At 42.9% G+C, this 20223-nt stretch overlaps 1 protein-coding gene and 1 pseudogene across 7 annotated transcripts; both read left to right on the top strand.

The window, feature by feature from the left end:
• Positions 1 to 8864: 8864 nt before the first annotated feature.
• Positions 8865 to 10089, top strand: LOC147438682 (uncharacterized; annotated as a pseudogene).
• A 5457-nt stretch (positions 10090 to 15546) lies between these two features.
• LOC147438681 (putative adenylate kinase 6, chloroplastic) lies at positions 15547 to 19221 on the top strand. 7 transcript variants are annotated; one of them, XR_015184510.1, is made up of 6 exons: positions 15547 to 16172; positions 17524 to 17664; positions 17737 to 17970; positions 18106 to 18251; positions 18868 to 18951; positions 19016 to 19221. XR_015184510.1 is itself a non-coding variant. In XM_086484693.1 (6 exons), exons 1-5 carry the CDS (start codon positions 15855 to 15857, stop codon positions 18878 to 18880), a joined length of 852 nt encoding a protein of 283 aa, XP_086340819.1. In that variant the 5' UTR covers positions 15547 to 15854; the 3' UTR covers positions 18881 to 18916; positions 19016 to 19221. The 7 variants fall into 7 exon arrangements, 4 of the variants coding, with proteins under 4 accessions (XP_086340819.1, XP_086340818.1, XP_086340821.1 ...); XR_015184511.1 differs by having other exon boundaries at positions 18106 to 18269; positions 18868 to 18916; XR_015184512.1 differs by having other exon boundaries at positions 18106 to 18269.
• The last annotated feature ends 1002 nt before the right edge of the window (positions 19222 to 20223 follow it).

The following is a 20223-nucleotide window of genomic DNA, read 5'->3' as shown; positions in this document are numbered from 1 at the left end:
TCCAAGCACACAACAAGATTAAACTAGTAAGCTCAAAGATGGCGATGGTATGTCACTCACAGCTCTACGCTTTCTGTCGTGGAGGATTCCTCGCCGCGGAGAAGAAGGAGACGCCGCTATGCCACGCTCAACCGCTTCACCGCCGCCGTGCCGTTGTCCCAATGCTCGATCGCACACACTCTCTCTCTCTCCCTCTCTCTCTCTCTCTCACGCATACACACACACACACACACACACAAGGAGATGATGAAGAAGAAGATGGAGATGGAGCAAGAGCACTCTTCAATTGCACAAATGAGAGAATGAGAGAATTTTAGGTTTAGTTAGCTACTATATGCGCTCACCCCATTCACACTTGGGCGCCCATGCTTAGCCAACTAATCCCTTGAATGTTCCAGTTAGAGTGCGCCTCTCATCGGCTATCACTCTTACCCTTTCCCTATTGGACCGACAAGCCCGGTACCTGACTCTACCAAGTAAATAATACAATGTCCGTCATAGGTGATATGGTGTCCGTGAGCTGTGAGGGTTAACAATGATGCAACATGTTCTTGTGTCAAAGGGCGTCTAAAATATTGTGCAGGGCATTGATGTACGTCCTGGTTCTGAGGATGCAGGCGATGTTGAGGATGTTGGAGGTCTTGCTGCAAGGATTGCTGCTATTAGAGTTGCTTTGCCTATGGCAGAACAAGCTCGTTGGGATGTAAAGGATGCGCAAGCTCATGCATTGATTGTTCCTCACATCCGCTCAACAAAACCTGCAGAACAGGCTTGGGATATTTTGGCTGGTCTTTATGCAAGCCGCAATGAGGCTAAAATTGCTTTGCTGCGTAAAGAGTTGGAATCAAAGATTATGCATGAGGAAGATGATATGGACACTTTCCTTGCTAGTGTCAATGATATCAATGAGCAACTTATTTCTGCAGGTGGTCATTTCAGACAGTTCCCTTGTGCAGAATGTTCTTGATGCCTTACCAGATTCTTACCAGACTTTTGCTAGTACTTGGAGACTTATGACCCAAGGAAATCCTGAAGTTGTCAAGTTTGATGCATTATGCACATTGCTGTTGCAAGAGTCACTTTCCAGAAAAAACAGGACTAGACAGCGTGCACTTGAACAGGCTTTTATTGCTTCTCAAAGAAAGGGTGGTAACAGCAATGCAGCCACTTCTTATGGTTCTGTTGTGAGTGGCAAAACTTCTGTTCCCAATGCTTCTGCTGTGGCAGCACTTCGTCTGGCAATTCTAGTGATAAGGGCAAAAAGAAGATGCGTTGCCATTATTGTAAAGCCAATGATCACTTGATCAAGTCGTGTCCTAAGTTGAAGGCCAAAGAGGCTAAGAAGAAAGAGGGTGGTTCCACTGCAAATGCTGGTTCCACTACAAATGCAGCCATTGTTGAGTCTTCTGTGAAAGGAGACTGTGTTGCTGATGTTGATGCAGAATGGGCTTTTAGCGCAGAGTGCACTTACAATCCTGTTGTCCATGATGCATGCTTGTCAGTTGCTGCAGATTCATACGTGTGGTATTTCGACAGTGGTGCTACAAAGCACATTACCTCACATCGTGAATTGTTCACCTCTCTCAAGTCTGTCCCTCATGGGAATTCAGTCATTGTGCCAACAATGCCTCTTATCCGGTTCAGGGAGTTGGAAAGATTGTGCTTATTGCTGCAAATGGCAGTTCCTTCACACTTGTTGATGCACTTTATGTACATGGGATCAAGAAGAATCTCTCGTCTGTATCCGCACTTGCTAGACTTGGTCTTGTAGTCAAATTTGTGGATGACAGATGTACAGTTCATGATCTCAATTTTGGTGATGAAATTGTTGCATCTGGCCTTTTGTGCCGTGGGCTGTATAAGCTTACTTTGTATGACAAGTGTGGACAAAATTTTGCAAATGCAGTTGCAGATTCAAGGGCTATTTCAGATGCAAAACTTTGGCATGCACGTTTTGGTCATCTGAATTTTGCCAGTTTGCTGCATTTGCAGAAATCTAATATGGTTGCTTCTTTGCCGCCTCTTGAAGCACCTGTCAAACATGTTTGTGAAGGTTGTATTCTGGGTAAAATGCAACATTCTAAGTTTCCAAAGGATGGTTCAGTTAGGGCCACATGCAGGTGCAGCTTGTGCATAGTGATGTTTGTGGGCCCATGCAAACTCCGTCCTTGGGCAATTACATGTACTTCGTGACTTTCATTGATGATTACTCCAGGCATGCATGGGTATTTACGCTTAAAGCGAAGTCCGAAGTTTTTATGTGCTTCAAACAATTTCTGGCTATGGCTAAAAATGTCTCGAAATGTACTATGGGCACCCTCCGTACCGATCAAGGGGGGGAGTATACGTCTCATGAATTCAATGCATTTCTTGCTAGTTGTGGGATAAAACACCAATGTACAATGCCTTATACACCTCAGCAAAATGGTGTTGCTGAGAGAAAAAATAGGTCATATACGGAAATGGCACGATGTATGGTCAAAAGTCAAGCTTTGTCGCATTCTTTTTGGCTTGAGGCCATCATGTGTGCCACTTATGTACTAAACAGGTGTCCTACGAAAGCTTTGCAGTCTATTACTCCATACGAAGCATGGCATGATAGAAAGCCTTCTATTGAGCACATGCATGTTTCTGGCTGTTTGGCATATGCTTTGGTGCCACAAACACAACGCAAAAAATTGGATGATAAGGCTGTGAAATGTATTTTTGTTGGTTATAGTGCTGAAAGCAAAGGTTACAGGTTGTATCATTCGCAAACAAAACGTATTCTGGTTTCATGGGATGTAGTGTTTGTGGAAGATTCTGTTCATCCCTTACTGTCATGTACTAGAGACAGTAATGTAAGCTCACAAGACATTTATGACACTTTGTTGCCTCTTTACAGTGGTGGAAATACGAATGTAAGTTCCAATTAGGCAAACGTACAGCCTATGGGGGTTTCTGAAAATGTTACAGATCAACCTATTACTGATGCAGATGTACATGATGTACTTGATGAGGAAAGGGCTGAAAATGAGCAGGCTAGAGGTATGCCAAAATGGTTGGTGCACACTTTGCGTGACAGTAAATTGGATGCACCTTTGTCTAGTCGTACCCGTTCAGGCTCTAGCCATGCATCTTATGCATCAGATTGTTATGCTTTGGCTGTGTCTAACTTACACGATGTTGAGGAGCCTCTGTCTTTTGATGAAGCACAGAATTCAGAAAATTGGATGGCTACCATGCAATCAGAATCTGATGCACTTATAGAAAATGACACATGGACTTTATGTGATTTGCCTCCTGGCAAAAAGGCCATTGGTACAAAGTGGGTTTACAAGTTGAAACGCAAACTGGATGGTGAGATCGATCGCCATAATGCTCGACTTGTTGCAAAGGGTTATGCACAGCAAAAAGTCATAGATTATGAAGAGACTTTTGCTCCCACTTGTCATATGACTACTGTGCATTTTCTATGTGCATTGGTAGCTCATTTTGGTTGGGATGTACATCAATCAGACATTGTTACTGCTTTCTTGAATGGTGACATATTTGAGGAAGTTTATGTAACGCAGCCTCGCGGTTTTGTCATAAAAGGACAAGAGGACAAAGTGTGCAGATGTAAGAAGGCTTTGTATGGGTTGAAGCAATCTCCTCGTGCTTGGTATGAGAAAGCTGACACTCATTTGGTCAAACGAGGCTTTTGTAACAGTCCAACAGAAAGCACATTGTATGTAAAGCGTGAGGGTGATGTACTTCTCATTGTGGTTCTTTATGTCGATGATTTGCTAATCACTGGACCAAATGAGAGACATATTGCTGAATTTAAGGCTGATTTGAATGCTACTTTCAAGATGAAAGATTTGGGGTTGTAGCATCATTACTTGGGTATACAGTTTAAGCAGTGTGATGGTGGTATTGCCTTGTGTCAGAAAAGTTACATAGAGACGTTGCTATGTAAGTTTGGACTTGAGGATTGCAAACCTATTGCCACTCCCATGGAAACAGGTTTGAAGTTGAGTCTACATGATGCTGGCGATCCTGCTGATGTCACTCTTTACCAAACTGTTGTTGGCTGCCTCATTTATGTATGCAACACGAGGCCAAATATTTAGTTTGCAGTCTCACAGGTCAGCAGATTCATGCATAGCCCAGGGTCTAAGCATTGGCAGGCTGTCAAAAGGATTTTTCGCTACCTTAGTGGCACTTTACATCTTGGCTTGTTTTATCCCAAGGGGGGATCATTGCCGCCAGACTTACATGCTTTTTTGGACTCAGATTGGGCTGGTTGTTTTGACACGCGAGTGTCCAAAAGTGGTTTTTGTTTCATGCTTAGCAGTTCATGTATATCATGGTTAAGCAAGAAGCAACCTATTGTGTCCACTTCGAGTTGTGAGGCTGAGTACAGGGCAGTCTTCACAACTACGGTTGAGTGTGTATGGCTCAGACGCCTTATGGCTGATTTGGGTGTTGGACAGGACACTGCCAACACTATCTACACTGACAGTCAGAGCGCATTGGCAGTTGCGAGGAACCCAGTTTTTCATGCTCGCACAAAGCACATTGAGGTGCATTACCACTATGTCAGGGAGAGGCTCTCAGCAGGAGAGATCCGCTTGGCTTATGTGCCAACACAGGACAACCTTGCAGATCTTTTCACAAAGGCATTGTCTCGTGAGAAGCTTGAAGCTTTCCGCAAAGCTTTGGGCTTACTCCCCTTTGTGGACTGATCATGTCCTCAGGGCATGGAACTTTCCTTTAGTCATGTGCCAGCTCTCGTTCACTGCATCACTCCAGGGGGGATTTTTTACCATATACATGTGGTAGTGATGTGTGTGAACACACTAGGACCGCCGTGGCATTTTTTCCCTCTTTAGGAGGTTTTTTCCCCCGAGCATTGTATATACGCCCATCACTCTAGGGCTATCTATCTTTCCATTGCACACTAAGTAACACACTCTCTATTGTGTGCCTTGAGCTTCCTTCGTCTTCTCCAAGCTGTGTGCGTTTCTCTGCGACCCTAATTCCAACATCTTTGTGGAGAGAGAGAGAGAGAGAGAGAGAGAGAGAGAGAGAGAGAGAGAGAGAGAGAGAGAGAGAGAGAGAGAGAGAGAGAGAGAGAGAGAGAGAGAGAGAGAGTACACCATTGTAAACATGATTTTGAATGTAATAAAAGTTTTCTCTCACTCATCACGTCTCTCTTCATGGTCAACTATGGATGTCTGTGGATGGAGAGAGAGAGAGAGAGAGAGAGAGAGAGAGAGAGAGAGAGAGAGAGAGAGAGAGAGAGAGAGAGAGAGAGAGAGAGAGAGAGAGGTACTGCTCTCTCTATCTATAGTGCTAAAAAATGAGCCAAAAGATAGATAGATAGAGAGTCAAAACTCTGTACCTAGCACTGGATGATGTATGAACATGTTTTCTCACAATCATTGTATAGATAGATATATATAGAGAGAGAGAGAGTAGAAGAGAAATGGCATAAGAGAGTAAGAGGGTAGCTTAGTTTTGTTAATTTGTCACAATCATTGTATAGAGAGGGGGGGGGGGGGGGGGGGGGGGAGATAAGGAGAGAGAAAAAAGTGAGTAGATCCTCAGCTCTCAAGGGCGGGGGGGGGGGGGGGGGGGGGGGGGGGAGAGAGAGAGAGTCTTTTTTGAATTTTGCTCACTCGATTCCAGAAAAGCGCTCACCAAAAAATGCTTGCCAACAAAAAAAGTCCTTACCCAAGCGAGATCAATACATAAAGTGCGATGGCCGGATTTTGGGCTTCATTGATCGAAATGTTAAAACTTTTGATGGTATGCCTGATGTTTTCCAGAAGATGCACATAGTCAAGCATATTATCTCCTTTCAGATTTCTACATTTGAAGCCAATATTGTCGTTCCAAAGTGACGTACCATTTCCAATAAGCATATTATACCCATGTAGATGCAAATGTTCAAAACGATCAAGCTTCTATTTATCCATGAATGCTCGGTCATACATAAATCTATATTCCATTCTCCTTGAGCAACACAAAAGCTTGATCATACATGAATACATCTCTATTGTGTGTGTGTGTGTGTGTGTGTGTGTGTGTGTGTGTGAGAGAGAGAGAGAGAGAGAGAGAGAGGACGAAGAAGAAGAGACATTTTTGTTGTCATAGGAATAATCCAAGAGACCTCAAAAATTTAATTGTCAGTTGAATCTCTTTTTTTTTTTTTTGGGCAAAACTCACAATTGTGAGTGAATTATATTGATCATCTCAAAAAATTACAAGAACTTGCCATGCTCCTGCCGAGCCATGGCACCATCCAGAGGCCAAACTTACATCAGCTATATGGGGAGCCACCCCTAACGACCTGCCCCAATGCCCTTGATACACCAGGTTCATTATCATGTTCTTCACTAATCTTCTGGTTTCATGATTTTCCCCTTACCTAAGCATTCCGCTGACAACAAGGCACAAGTAACCCTATACCAATCATCCGAGTTTTGCTTGCGTCCAAGCATCCATATTAGCACTCTGCTTTCTTGTATAATTTCTGCGAAGCTTGCCACCTCAGAAACTCCTTCGAACACACGGTGGTTCCTTGTTTGCCATACATATGTAAAAAGTAAAACCTGATAATTTAAGTGCAGATGAGGATGGCAGGGCTACCCAACACTACCTCCAAGGAGTAAATCAGTTTTGAAAAAACCAATTTTCCATGTTCTTTGGACTCACTTGCAAATTTTTCCTGTGAGGCCTCTGATAGCTGGGCATTCCATAAAAAGGTGGGTCAAATCCTCACTAGCCATCCTGCACCCCAGGCATCGATCTATCCCTATCCCTCTCTCCTGAATCTTCACCCCGTCGGAAGAGCACCCCTAATCACTTTCCATAGAAATATCTTCATGTGATACGGAACCTTTGGCGACCAGATGTTCTCCTGATTACTTGCTCCCACCTTTCCTCCGACCATTGCTTTTTCCATATCTTGTTAAGGGGGCTAGACCAATTCCTTTAGCATCATTGTATGGTAGATCACTTTAGAGTAGGGTTTCCATAAGAGGCTGCTTCTGGGCCATTTCCAAGCATTCCAGTCAAACTCCGAGTCACAAATTGGCATCACTGCACTGTCAAGCTCTTTCATCACTTTGTTGACTAGCAAAACCTCTAAGCTATTAAGTTGGAATTGGGTTACCAGAAGTTCAGTGGTTTTCTAGCTCTTGTTGTTACCGTCCCAGAAGTGCCCCAGTCGGTTCAGACCCTTATTATTCAGTTTCCTAGCTTCTTCTATCCAATAGGGATTTTGCGGCAAATCTACAACTTTGGAAAGCCAGGGGGACCAATGCAGAATGGAGTTCTTGAAGTATCTGGTTTCTTCCCCCCACTTTAATTGTTAGTTGAATCTTAAACTCAAGACGAGTTATTCAAGTCGGAAATGGGATAACCAATCTAACACACTTAAGCGTAATAAAAGCTATTCAATTTTCTTCTTCTTCACCCACTTGGGCACATACATACAAGCACATGGAAAGAGCAATTTGTAACATCATAGGAACAATCCCAAGAGACCACAAAGATCTATTTAACGAAACAAAAGCTTCCATCAAGAGAAGGGCCGCCATTGGCAAAGTAAAGGCATGTTTAGTGAATCATGAATAGAAAGAGGGATAGTTTAAGAACTTAGACGAAAGCTGGCATGGCCATGGAAAAATTTACTTGGGTGGGTAGGATGGAGGTGCCATTCTTTACCGTGTGTCCCTCTTCCCATAGAAATCCTATCAGCCATTCTCTCTAAGAGTGGGTATAAACTTAGATGGCCGAAGAGAGAGCGAAATGGTGCCTGTCCAACAAGGCATGCATCCATTTAACCCACAACAGAAGGAGAAGTTTCCAATCCCCTAAGAAATTGGACTAACCCCCCTCAAAAGCTTGAATCTTCCGCCTCCCTTTTCAACATAAAAGATGGATTATAATGGACCAACATTCTTTCGACCAATCAATCTCCCATGAAAATAATGCTCATTTGTTTCCTACACAAGCTCTACACTTGCAACCTGTGTCTTTCATAAGCATATGAGTGTCGAAACATGATAAACCTGCACATCCATCTCAACACACCAAGATGGGCGCCTGACTCCTTTCAGAAATTGTGGCTAGCTACTTCGTATCACACACGATCATAGTTAAAAAGATGTCCTTTTCCCACATCAAATGAGCTCTAGCCAAGTGGTAGTGCATCTGACTTCCATGCTAAGCGGTAGGGTTCATATCCTACCACATTCGTTCTTGCACTCACTTTTGAAGTTGTCCACGACCTTGAGAAGTTGGGCACAGAATGTTAGTCGTCCCTTTGACAACGTCTTACGTTCAATTGCAACTTTTTGCTACGCAAATAGCCTCACGCCTTCTCTTGTATGCCAAGTGTGACAGGGGCCTCATTCGAGCCTTTTTGGCCTGTTAAAGGAAGGCCTTAGTGTTGAGCTAGCTTGGGCGTACTTTCACGGATGGCCTCCACGTGGACGGCCATCACTTTTCGAGGTGAGAAGGCGTGCGAAATTATGCTTAGAGCCGTTTGCAATTGCTGTTGAAGAGAGTAAGCACGCCACATGAGCTGTCGATGGCAGACTGGAGTCGCAAGGCGAAACGCAGAGCACGGAATGGGGCTTGTCAAAGCTTAGCATTTGAGCATGCGCGCCATCCCTCACCTTGTTTTTCACGTGCATCTGAGCATGCGCGCCGTCCCTCACCTTGTTTTTCACGTGTGGTGTTGCTCATTGCAAAGAAGTCAAATCTGCCTGTGCAAGCTTGACGTGTCCTCAGGAGTTCCATCACCTCAGTTTTGTGCAAGCTGTCCAGATGTCGCCTTGAGGCTCCTGCACTTCACTAAATGCAGCCATACTCCTGCAGACCCTTGATTGCCTGAGAGAGAGAGAGAGAGAGAGAGAGAGAGAGAGAGAGCTCTTACAACGCCGCTCGCGCATATGAGATATGCGTGAAAAATGGCAGATGGGTAGATGTGACAGATTTCTGGTCAATTGAAAGAGATGGCTATGGCGGGCAGCATGAAGGAGGGCTTGCTGAGACTGGAGGATCTTTTTTTGTTGGCCATCGTTGTGGGATGTGGCTATGCGGGCTACAACATGAACGCTAGTGAGGACGCTGCTGCCAAGCAGAAGCAAATCCACCATGAACAATCGCTTGCCCATCATCGCCGTGTTGAAAAAACCTTCTTCCAGCTCTCCAGACAATACGATCTCAAGGTTGATGAGCTTATTAAAAAGCGTGATGAGGTATACAAGGCCAGAGACGAAACCCAGACTCTCTCTGCTAGGGTTCTTCAGCATAGCGTGAGGTTGGCCGTGTAATAGAAAAGCTTCAGAAGCTCTTAAAGAACAGAGAAGATCTCCATGTGCAAGCTTCCTCTCTTCGTCGGCAGAAACGCACCCTCAATGCCGAAGTGGAAGAGTTATCAAAGCTTGTCAAGATTAAAGAGGATTTGCAAGCCATATCTAAGCGTGCATCAGAGAGTCCTGCCTTGGCTACTAATAATGAACTCCAGATTCTATCATTAAAGGTGCAAGAGAGGAATAGGGTGCTTGAAGTAGAGATTGAAGAACTCATGTGGCTTGTGAAAGTCAAGGAGGAGTTGTTGTATAAAAATAGTGTACACACACAGGAGAATACACAGAGATGGTGCACAGGCTCTTCTTGTTCAAATACTGTTTGATTAGATTAGAATCGTTCTTTTACATTGTGGTCATACTCTTTAGAGAGAGACGACGTAAGGTTTTTGATTTAATTTATTAGAAATTATTTTGTATAGTTTTGTTTTAGTTTTCAATAGTTGCAGGCAAAGGCAGAAGTACTCGTCTAGGTGACCCGCTGTGCAAAAAAGACGACTCTGTTCGAAGCTGAAATCGCTATAGAAGGCCTACAAGGTGCTGTAAGGGTCTAGGAAATGAGAAACTGGTTTCTGTTAATCGTCGAAGCATTGCACTTCAACTCTTTTAATGCTGCATGTTTTCAGCGTGTTATGATAGCTTATGACTTGCTGATGTTCTAGGCAGGGATTTAATATTTACGTAATTGCGTCAAATTTTGTGTGATCACAAGGTTTTATTGACACATTTACATGATCACACAAAAACTGGTTTAGGGTGACTTATAAACCCACAAAATTCGAAACGGGCTTTTCAGTCTCCCCGACGGGCCCGCCGGGCTTTATTATTTTCCTTGCGGGACCGCCGGGGAAACTGAAAAGCTCGGCGGGCTGTTAGCGTTATTTATACGCGGGCCCAATCGGCCCGCTGGGTGTATTAGCGCTTTCGTCTTCTGAAAGAGAGAGAGAGAGAGAGAGAGAGAGAGAGAGAGAGAGAGAGAGAGAGCGCGCTTGCACCACCTTTGCAGGTACGTCGAGAGGAGAGAGGGAGAGAGGGGGTCGTGTGGGAGCGTGCTCTGTGTCGCAATGCGTGGCAGCAACGGCAGAGTACCTGACCACACGATCCAGGTATGTGTTGTGTGTGTGTGTGTATGCGTTGTGTGGTAGCGTGCCTTTTGTCGTAGTGTGGCAGTAATAAGGTACTTTACCACACAATGGGAGTGTGTGTGTAAGCTGTTCTACGGAACAATGCTTATCACGGGGGCATCACTTCGGTGACGCGGGGAAGATGGTGTCCTTGTGATAAGTATTGGCTCACTGTCTGGGTACTACGTCGGTAACGCGACGAATCTAGTATCCTTATGGTAAGTCAACTTCCCTTCCCCTTTCTCAAAAAACATATGGGCATCGATCGGTAACACGGCTATATGATGTTCGTATGTAGGCCATTGTTTTTCCTTAGATTCAGGCGGCACTCGATCGGTAATGCGGTTAATAGAGTGTCGTTTGTTAGAAGCATATGTTTTTGCATAAATGTGGCGTTCAGGTCGTTAACCCGGCCGTACGAACGTCATATAATGTGTATGTGCATGTGCAGTTAATTTTTTAAGTATTAAGTATATGAAATACTTGGTCGGTAACGCGGCTGTGAAGAGTATTTCATATACAAAATATATGAATTGTTTGATGTTGTTGTTTTTAACTGTCCATTTGAAATTATATACTAGCTAATCATATTCAAAAGAATACTTTATTCATCAATCATCGTTATTTTAAATGTTCCATGTATATGGAATACTTTATTCATCAATCATCACTATTTTAAATGTTCCATTTATAGAATACTTTATTCATCAATCATCGCTATTTTAAATGTTTCATTTATATAGAATACTTTATTTATCAATCATCGCTATTTTAAATGTTCGATTTATATAAATTACATGTAAAAAAATATTTGCACACAAATTGCATGTTTAATATTCGTTTTTAATCTTTTTAAAGGACTCTCAAGCATTATCGCTAGTTTTAATGCTTCATTTACATAAATTCTCTGCAAAAAATCTAAATGCATACAATTTGCATGTTAAATATTCTTTTGTATCTTTTTAAAGAGCATATTGCTTTTTGATTGCTACATTTATATAAATTCTATGCAAAAAAGTGTGTGAACACAATTTGTTAGTCCAATTTATATACTTCCAATGTTTTAAACGTTTTTGAAGATTTTAAGTCGGTGTGTGCTTTGTTTGAATTAGAGAGTGCGCACGGAGAAAAATATAAGTTAAAAATTTCAATATATGTTGAAATGTTAAAGACCATTAACATGTATTGTTTGATCTGAATTAAGATCTTGTAAACCACTTATTTGAATTGTTTTTTACACGTGTAACAGATTGCAATTTTAAGTGAAGATTATATTCAATTTTTATCAATGTTTTCTTGCACATTTGTTAAAGTGTTCAAGTGGTGGTTAAGAGTTTACCTGAGATAGTGTGAGAATGGTAGTGTCATTCGCAACCATGAATTTGTATTTGATATGCTGTTTTTGTATTGTCCAGTGCAAATATAACGCCAGATCAAAAAAAATGTATTATGCGTGCCATTCTTAAAGAATGTATTTTGGCAATCTCATCATGTGCAGTTGATCGCATACATCAGATTAGTGAAAGCGATGTCTACATCAAAGACATCACTAGCACTATATGGGAGAACACAGAGCGCAGGTTGCGACTTGAAGGCCAATACGAGTTGTTGAGTCCAGCTGGGATATGAGAATTTGACCCCCACCACAAGGTCAGGATAGTGTTGGGTAATATGAAAGTATGTTGCAGAGACTTAAAGGAAAATATCCCACCTGCTTGCAACATGTTAAAATTAGAGCTCTGAGATAAATTGTGGGAAGAACAGAAGGTAAAGATGAAGCATGTGAAAGCGTAGGACCAAGCAGCTTTACCCAAGAGATTGAAGATGGCCCAAGATGCGCAAGCAGCTTTGGGAGGTCGATCCGATGCCAGCGGCACTGGCACAATCATGCGCACTGCTTTGAATGCAAAGTGCGCTCATCTTGTCGGCATCCCTCACGAAGCCTTGGTAGAAGGTACGAGGATTGGAGCAGGCTCCATCGATGTGTGCACATTGTACACTATCAAAGGCATCTCATTTTTTCCAGACCACATTACATATGTGGGAAAATGTTACAAGGGAGGGAGTGAGGCGAAATTTGACAGCTTTCAGACAGAGCAAGGAATACAAACGCTTCACCCCTCCATTTGTAAGGTGCATTGGGTTTACTATAGAAGCTCCTTGGATCACGATATTCCCATACTACAACGGGGGTACCGTGGGCGACATGATGTGCCGCTTACCGTTCGCTCGATGATTGTTCATACGACACATGCACAGGCTACGACACGGCTGGAGGTCATTGCCTATAGCAAACAACCCTGTAAGCGAGATAGACACGGTGCAGATCAAAGCAGTGATCGAGCAGATGTCGGCAATTTGTCATGCCTTAATCGACGGCGTTGCGGCTGCCCACTCGGCTGGTATAGTGCACAGTGACATGCACCCGTTCAACGTAATGTTGGACTTTACTTGCGTCAATAAACCCCGCGTCGGTATCATTGATTGGGGTATAATGCTGAGAACACCTGCTAAGCGCGTAGCAAATAATTATTTGTCTCCAAGCGCACAGTCGGACGAAGCAGTTTTGAATGCACAGAGAGCAGGGAACGTCGAGATGGCTAAGCGATCGTGGATTGCTTCCGAACTATACGATCCACGGTGCGTAGATGCATACACAAAAGCGAGCGACATTTATGCATTGGGCTACCTGTTCGACATGCTGGCAGATTTTTGGAGTGCAGCCAGAAAAATTTATTTTCCGGAAGATTTTTTTAACCACACGGACGAATTAGATGTTATGAGGGCTATTCGAATTAAAGTAGATTGTTGGATGAAGTTAAAAGAGCGGGACCAAAGAAGGAATGCTTCTGACGTATTGATATTTTTCAAAGAACATTTAAAGACAGACCCTAACCCTGTGCAAAAACCTCCAAATAAATCCTCTAAGCGTTATCTTTGATACCATCATGGTTGCACTTCGAAACCTTCCACCTTCCTTTCTTGATCTCTGCGTCCTCACATGGCCATATTGTCTTGATCATGTCCTTTGTCACTTCTTTATTGATCTCTTTCCACTGCATATGGTTTGGATTTGCCCACTTTGAGAGTCGGCGAGCAGTACGCGTCGCTTGTTGTGCCGACATGCTGTGTGCCAGAGACTTCATGCACTGAAATGCATTAACAACCGCTTGTTGTTGATCATCAGGCAATGATTGGGTGCCAATATCTTGTTCTTGATCGGCCATTTTCTCTTAGAGCTGCAGTCAACAGAGTGGCAAATATTCAATATCATTGGCAAATATATATTCTCACTCATTGGGACACTGCGCAGAATCCACTAAATCAAACCACAACAAATGCAACTAATTGAACCACAAGGCAAATTTGAAATACTGACAGTTAAATGACAAATTTGAAATGATTAAAGATAATTGACTCAATCAGGTGAACCACTTCAAACCAGATAATAACACTTCAATAACTGCACAATGCGGTGCGGATTGTGAGCTATATTTTGCCAAAATGTTATATGTTCAATTTGTGCAACAACGACCAACAGACTTCTCGTCAAAGGAACAACTGTTGCCACTCATGATTTAAGGGAGAGTTGTGTCACTTTCACTTGAGATGAGCTAGCATTGATAGTGGAAGGCGCCGACCTAGAGTTAAAGAGAGAGAAGGATATTTACACGACATAGTTGGCAGAGAAAGATGCAGAAATAACACGTCTTTCTATAGCCACCCAGACACCGCAACCTTCACAAGTCCAGATGGAGAAAAGCATTCACCGCTTAAGTCAGGACGTTCAAAACCTGACACAGCGAGTGAATCCAACACCTGTACAAGGGACACACATCAGTCACCTTGTCTTGCATCCGGAGTTGGTCCCCTCGTCTACTTCAGATGCATCCTCATCTTCCCAATGTCCAATTTGCTACAAGAATTTTGATGGATGGAGTGGGTACTATACATTGACATGTGGTCACTATTATCATTTAGTTTGTCTTATTCGTTTGATGCAAAAGAGTAGTCGATGCGCAATCTGTTCACAAGATATTCCACAAGGAATATATATTATGTTTGGCATGGCAATCGAATATAAATTCAAGCAAGCACGCCCAGATACCCCTAGCACAATTAAAAATCTGTTTGATGAGCAAGATGTTGCTTCAGGGCAACACAATTGAGATCGACAAACTATATAATATCGCGACAAACTATGTAATTACTCAAAACACATTTGAATACAAGGTCTTTTACAATGGTTTTTGACATTTACTCATTCTACTCTCAAGCTATATTGAATCTACGTTAATGAAATCCCTGGTTCTAGGTATAGCCTAGGTTATCCAGTCTACTATCATAAAATTACTGAAGTTTTACACACACACACACACACACACACACACACACACACACACACAGAGAGAGAGAGAGAGAGAGATCATGGTGCAGAGAGTCGAGACTGTGTAGTGACGTGTACCTTACCTTCCTTCTACTGGCCATGTAACTTACCTTCCTCCTGCAAACCCTCGATTTCCACAGAGAGAGAGAGAGATCATGGTGCAGAGAGTCGAGACTGTGTAGTGACGTGTACCTTACCTTCCTTCTACTGGCCATGTAACTTACCTTCCTCCTGCAAACCCTCGATTTCCAGAGAGAGAGAGAGAGAGATCATGGTGCGTACCTACATGAGAGAAAGAGAGAGAGACTATTACTTTTTCCCATTGGCTGTGTACCTTATCTTCCTTTGCAAACTCTCGATTACCTGACTCAGAGAGAGAGAGAGAGAGAGAGAGAGAGAGAGAGAGAGAGAGAGAGACCATGGTGCGCACCTACATGAGAGAAAGAGAGAGAGACTATTACTGTTCGGGAAAAATAATTTTTCCAAACAAGGAAAATTTCATTGGCAGGCCCTCGTGATCCCTCACCTTGTTCATCTGTGCATGGATTGACTACGTGTGCATATTTTGTCACATGTACCAAGTGAGAGGACATGGGTCATATGATGTGGTGTGGTCCAAGCCTCAAGGGTTAGGTCAAGGAGTTTTTGTCTTGAGAGTGTGAACTTTGAAGGTATATTCTTTCAAACTTTCCCCTCTTGCAGGAGGAGTCAGGACTACCATCTTCCTCTTCTGCCCTAAAACTTCCTACAAACCACCCTCTTCGTTTGCGCCGCACCTGTAGTCGCGTGCTTCGACTGCCCACATTAGGGTTTCTTCATTTCTGTATAGCAGCCCTAGTACGCAGTTCAGCAGACTGCGCTTCCTGTCTGATCTTCGTGATCAAGGCTTCTGCTCCCCGCCATTGCCTTTCCCTCTGAACCTACATTCTCGGAGCGGTTCTCATTAACGTCTGTCTTTCCAAGCAATTTGCATTGTGCTCCTCGTCGTCAAATATGGCGACGTCGCGCCAAATGAGGAAGTTTTGCTCTTCGTTGCTATTACCCAGATGCATTAAGCGATGCGAGCGAGCTTACGCGGCAGCAGCCATGGCTGTGCAGGATTTCGACTACTGGGAGCTTCCTTTGCCCGTGTTGCACGATACTCATGCACAAAGGACAGGACGAGGCCCGCAATGGATCTTCTTGGGAAGCCCTGGTGTGGGGAAAGCTACCTACGCTAGCCGGCTTGCAAAGCTTCTCAATGTGCCTCACATATCCATGGGAAGTTTACTTCGTAAGGAGGCCTCGCTACCCACTTCTTTTGCCAAGGAGGTAAGCTTTCTGCATCAGCCACGAGCTTCAGTACTGTGATGAAGAAGAACATTAGGATAAATAGGAATGCATAACTCTTACATCAAAATGATGTGCACCCATGATATCGTGGTTTGAATTTTTGGTTGTCATTTATGCTTTGCAAAATATTTCCATATCTGCTTCTTTACAGCAAGAGCGTAACATAGGAAGAGGACTATGAACGCCACATACTTGATTATGAAAATTATTCTCATGACTCGTTACAAGAGGATAGCCTGGGTTTAAACAGGCCTTCAGAACCTACGGTGAAAGCGTTAAAGTATGAGCGAGAGAGAGAAGAGAGATCATGCTTAAGCAAAGGTGGCATGAATTCTGTGAAATTATCGCAAGTGATATAATTCACAGGTATACGTTTTGGTAACGAAGTGGCTGTTTTTACCTTGATTGCTTACTACTAGCCTCATGTAGGAATCCGTGGCTGTTGTTGGAGATATGTCATCAGTGGATGATGGCATTCTAGGCTGCACCACATGGTTGTATTGCCACAATGGTCCTTGCATATGCATTCTATCTCATTTATTAGCTTTGCAACTCACATGGCATATTTTCAGTTGAGGTGGCTCATTTATCAGGTTTTATGCCACTTGTCCTTATTTTTATGATGTGGCAATTTTATAGGGCTAGCTCAGCCCTGAACTGGGACACTCCCAATTTGCATCTCTCTAGCTCACCTTTTATATCATTATAAGGGCGCCCCCGGCCCTCTCGTTCTTATTATTTATCCATTGTATGAGCTTTCTTTGGAGTTATTGAGTTAATGCTCCTGGGAGTTAATAGTTATCGAGTTATTGTCTCCCTTTTTTTCTCACTATTCCTTGATTTTGGAGTTTTAAAACCATTAATTGTTATGTATTGTGATTGAAAATTCAGAAATTTAGTTGCAGGGAGCTTCTTAACATGCTTATTTGCGTGAATCGTAAGCATTCCAATCCCATCCACGAGTCACGACACGCGTGCCATGTACAGCATGAGGCTTTTTGTTATACTGTATCAGTAGTGACTTGGTAAAGAGTGTCTTAGGTGTCTTGGGTGCTGGACAGTAAATGAAACTTTTTACAGGCAACTTGTTTTACTTAACTGCTCTGTAGATTTAGAGCTAGGAAGTTCTCCAAATGTTGATGATAATCAAAGTATTTTCCCTTGGAGCCACCTTAATTTTTTGTTTTTGCATTTGGTGACTACTGGTAGGTTCATCATTTAGCCCATAAGGATCCCGAACTTTGTGTTCTGACCCGCCTGAAACAAATTCGATGTGTTTGTACTGTCTCACACGTAAAATTTTGATTCTTTTTATGGTGTCTTCCTGCAGCTTGCCAGCATAATGAGGCAAGGAATGCTTGTTCCTGACGATGCGGTCTTCAGCATTCTCTCAAAGAGATTGGAACAGAAAATTGAGTTTGAAGGGTCGGGGTTTATTTTTGATGGTTTCCCTCGAACCATTAACCAGGCGGTAGGCTTGCTTCACCCTCTATCTACACTACACATGTACATTTAATGGTATTGATTGGGAGAAAAATCTCAGGAAATTTTGGACCAAGTGGCAGAGGTTGATTTGGTTGTGAACATGAAGCTTAGAGAGGGCGTCCTTGCAAGGCACAGGGATAGATGCCACTGTCTTGAATGTGGTTGCAGCCTGGAAACTCAAAAGGAAAACACATGCTGCTGTCCTAAGTGCAAGGCCATTGCTCCATTAGACACAGTTATACAGGGCCAAGTAAATATATTGAGAGAGAGGCAACAGCTTTATACATCTCAGGTTTGAGCTTGCTAGCCATGAAACTCTCAAGTTCAATGGTATGAGTTTGTTAGGTGTAACTGTTGAGCTTGTATGGGACTGGAGTTTGCGTGTGCCTTCTCTGGACAATTTAATGATCTGCATGCTTTATTTCAGTGCAAGCCTGTTGAGCATTTTTATCGTAAACAAGGAAAGCTGCTGGACTTTGAAGTCGCTGGAGGGATTCCACAAACTTGGCCTCGTCTTCTGTCTGCATTGCGGATTGAAGATAGTGAAGCAATTTTGCAGCAACAGCTTCCTATGTAATTGTCATGAGCTGGGTACTTTTTTTTTTTCTATGCTTGCTTCTATATCACCCAGCGGTTGTATATTCCTCCAGTTTTCAAAGCCACTGGATTCGTACTTTGGCTTAATCTGTAGGTTCTTTTGGCCTACGTGCAGGACCCTCAGATCTCTCATTAAGTAACTTGAGGTAGGAGAAGAGGCCATCAAGACTATGGCAGATTTTGAATAAGTTTCTGACAGAAGCCACCATTTTTTTCCTTCTCAATATGGGGGCAAAATTTTGTTGTTATTTATAGTTCTGATTATGAGCTCGTCTACACATGAGTTGTGCCAAGGATTTTACCCCAGCAATAGCTATATAATTGGAGAAAGTGAATACTTCATTTTGCGTTGTTGCACAATATGCATTTGTTCAAGAATTACCAGCGGCTCATTTCTACTATCTGCTACGTGCTGTAGTTTTTTACTTGTAAATTCCTTCATCGGACTTTTTTGAATTTGATTGTTTGCTCATGACATCTGGATCGTACTTCTGTGAGTTGAGCTTTACGAATAAGGTTGATTCTCAGGTGATTTTATTTGCAGCTAGTTGTGTTGAAAAGGTTCTAGGTGCTTACAATGGTATGTGTGCAGGCAATGGTTGTGAGCTATGAAGGTGGTCTCCTTTATGCAGGGTGGAACTGTGAGTTGAGCTTTACTAATAAGTTTGATTCTCAGGTGATTTTATTTGCAGCTAGTTGTGTTGAAAAGGTTCTAGGTGCTTACAATGGTATGTGTGCAGGCAACGGTTGTGAGCTATGAAGGTGGTCTCCTTTATGCAGGGTGGAAGAATTATTAAGACTGAGCAACATACCTCTTGTAGTACTTTTTGGTTTGTAGCTTTACTTGGCATATTGTTGCGCTATCAACAAGCCAGTGATATTGTGATGTGTATTGAGAAAATTGTAGGCACATACTGGCAGGTTTTAACTTTTATTACTCGGTATCTATTGCGATTCCTCCTTCCGTGGCCTTACTGGAGAAATAATAGGCCAAATTTCCTCAGGTTTTGAACTTTTACAGCCTGCTTAAGGGCCTTTAGTCCAGCTCTCTAACCAACATGCACACGAGCAATTTGTGATCTATCACGAGCAATTTGTGATCTATGCGTTGAAGACTAGATACAAAAAACAATGCCCCAGCCTCCATGCAGCCCACCTCTGCCATCCTTGCCATCCTCACCCCTGCTCTGCCATCTCCCTTCTCAGGCCACTGTCCGATTGCATAACCGACTCCCATCTCCAACACTCTTCGAGTTGCAATTCATCACGTTACGATCAATCTGATGCGTCTCTCACCCCGTCCCTCTTAGCATGTTAGAAGATTCGTGTTTTACAAGGATTTTCTCAAATTGAGGCCACATATGTCCTGATGGAGGGTGCTCTCTGACCAGTTAGGGTTTATTGAGGATAGTGCTTGAAGGATTTCCATCACTTGTTGTAGACTCATAAGAGGTGGAGGATGGCCTGCGGACTTCTATTCTTTTCTCTTGGAAGTTTGGGTGGGTCTTGGAAGTGGTGGGATGACAGTCTGTAGGTGAAGATAATAATGGAAGTTGCAATTATTACTCTGTTGAGCTGTGAAAGCTCATTTCAGATACTTCGTTGGAGTACTCTGGTGATTTATTTTGAACATGTTTTTCGGGATAACTCGTTCATTTGAATGCAACCAGTCTCATTGGGATGTTAAAGATGCAGAGGCTCATGCATTGAGTGCTTCTACAATGCATGTGACCCACATGTGAGCTTTTACCTCTGCAAATATGACATCACCAAACAGCAGTCTTTTCGATTTCATGCCCATTCCCTTCATATGCATGGGTTTGAAATGATGATGATGATGACAATTCTTTGTGATATGGCTCATTGGCGCCTAAATGAGTCTTGGCAATTCTTTGTGATATGGTCCATTGGCTCCTAAATGATTCTTGACTTTTGTACGACTCATTTG

The sequence above is a fragment of the Adiantum capillus-veneris genome, chromosome 16 (assembly GCF_014529385.1).
Source record: "Adiantum capillus-veneris isolate H3 chromosome 16, ASM1452938v2, whole genome shotgun sequence".
NCBI lineage: Eukaryota > Viridiplantae > Streptophyta > Polypodiopsida > Polypodiales > Pteridaceae > Adiantum > Adiantum capillus-veneris.
This window is presented reverse-complemented; position numbering and strand designations above follow the sequence as displayed.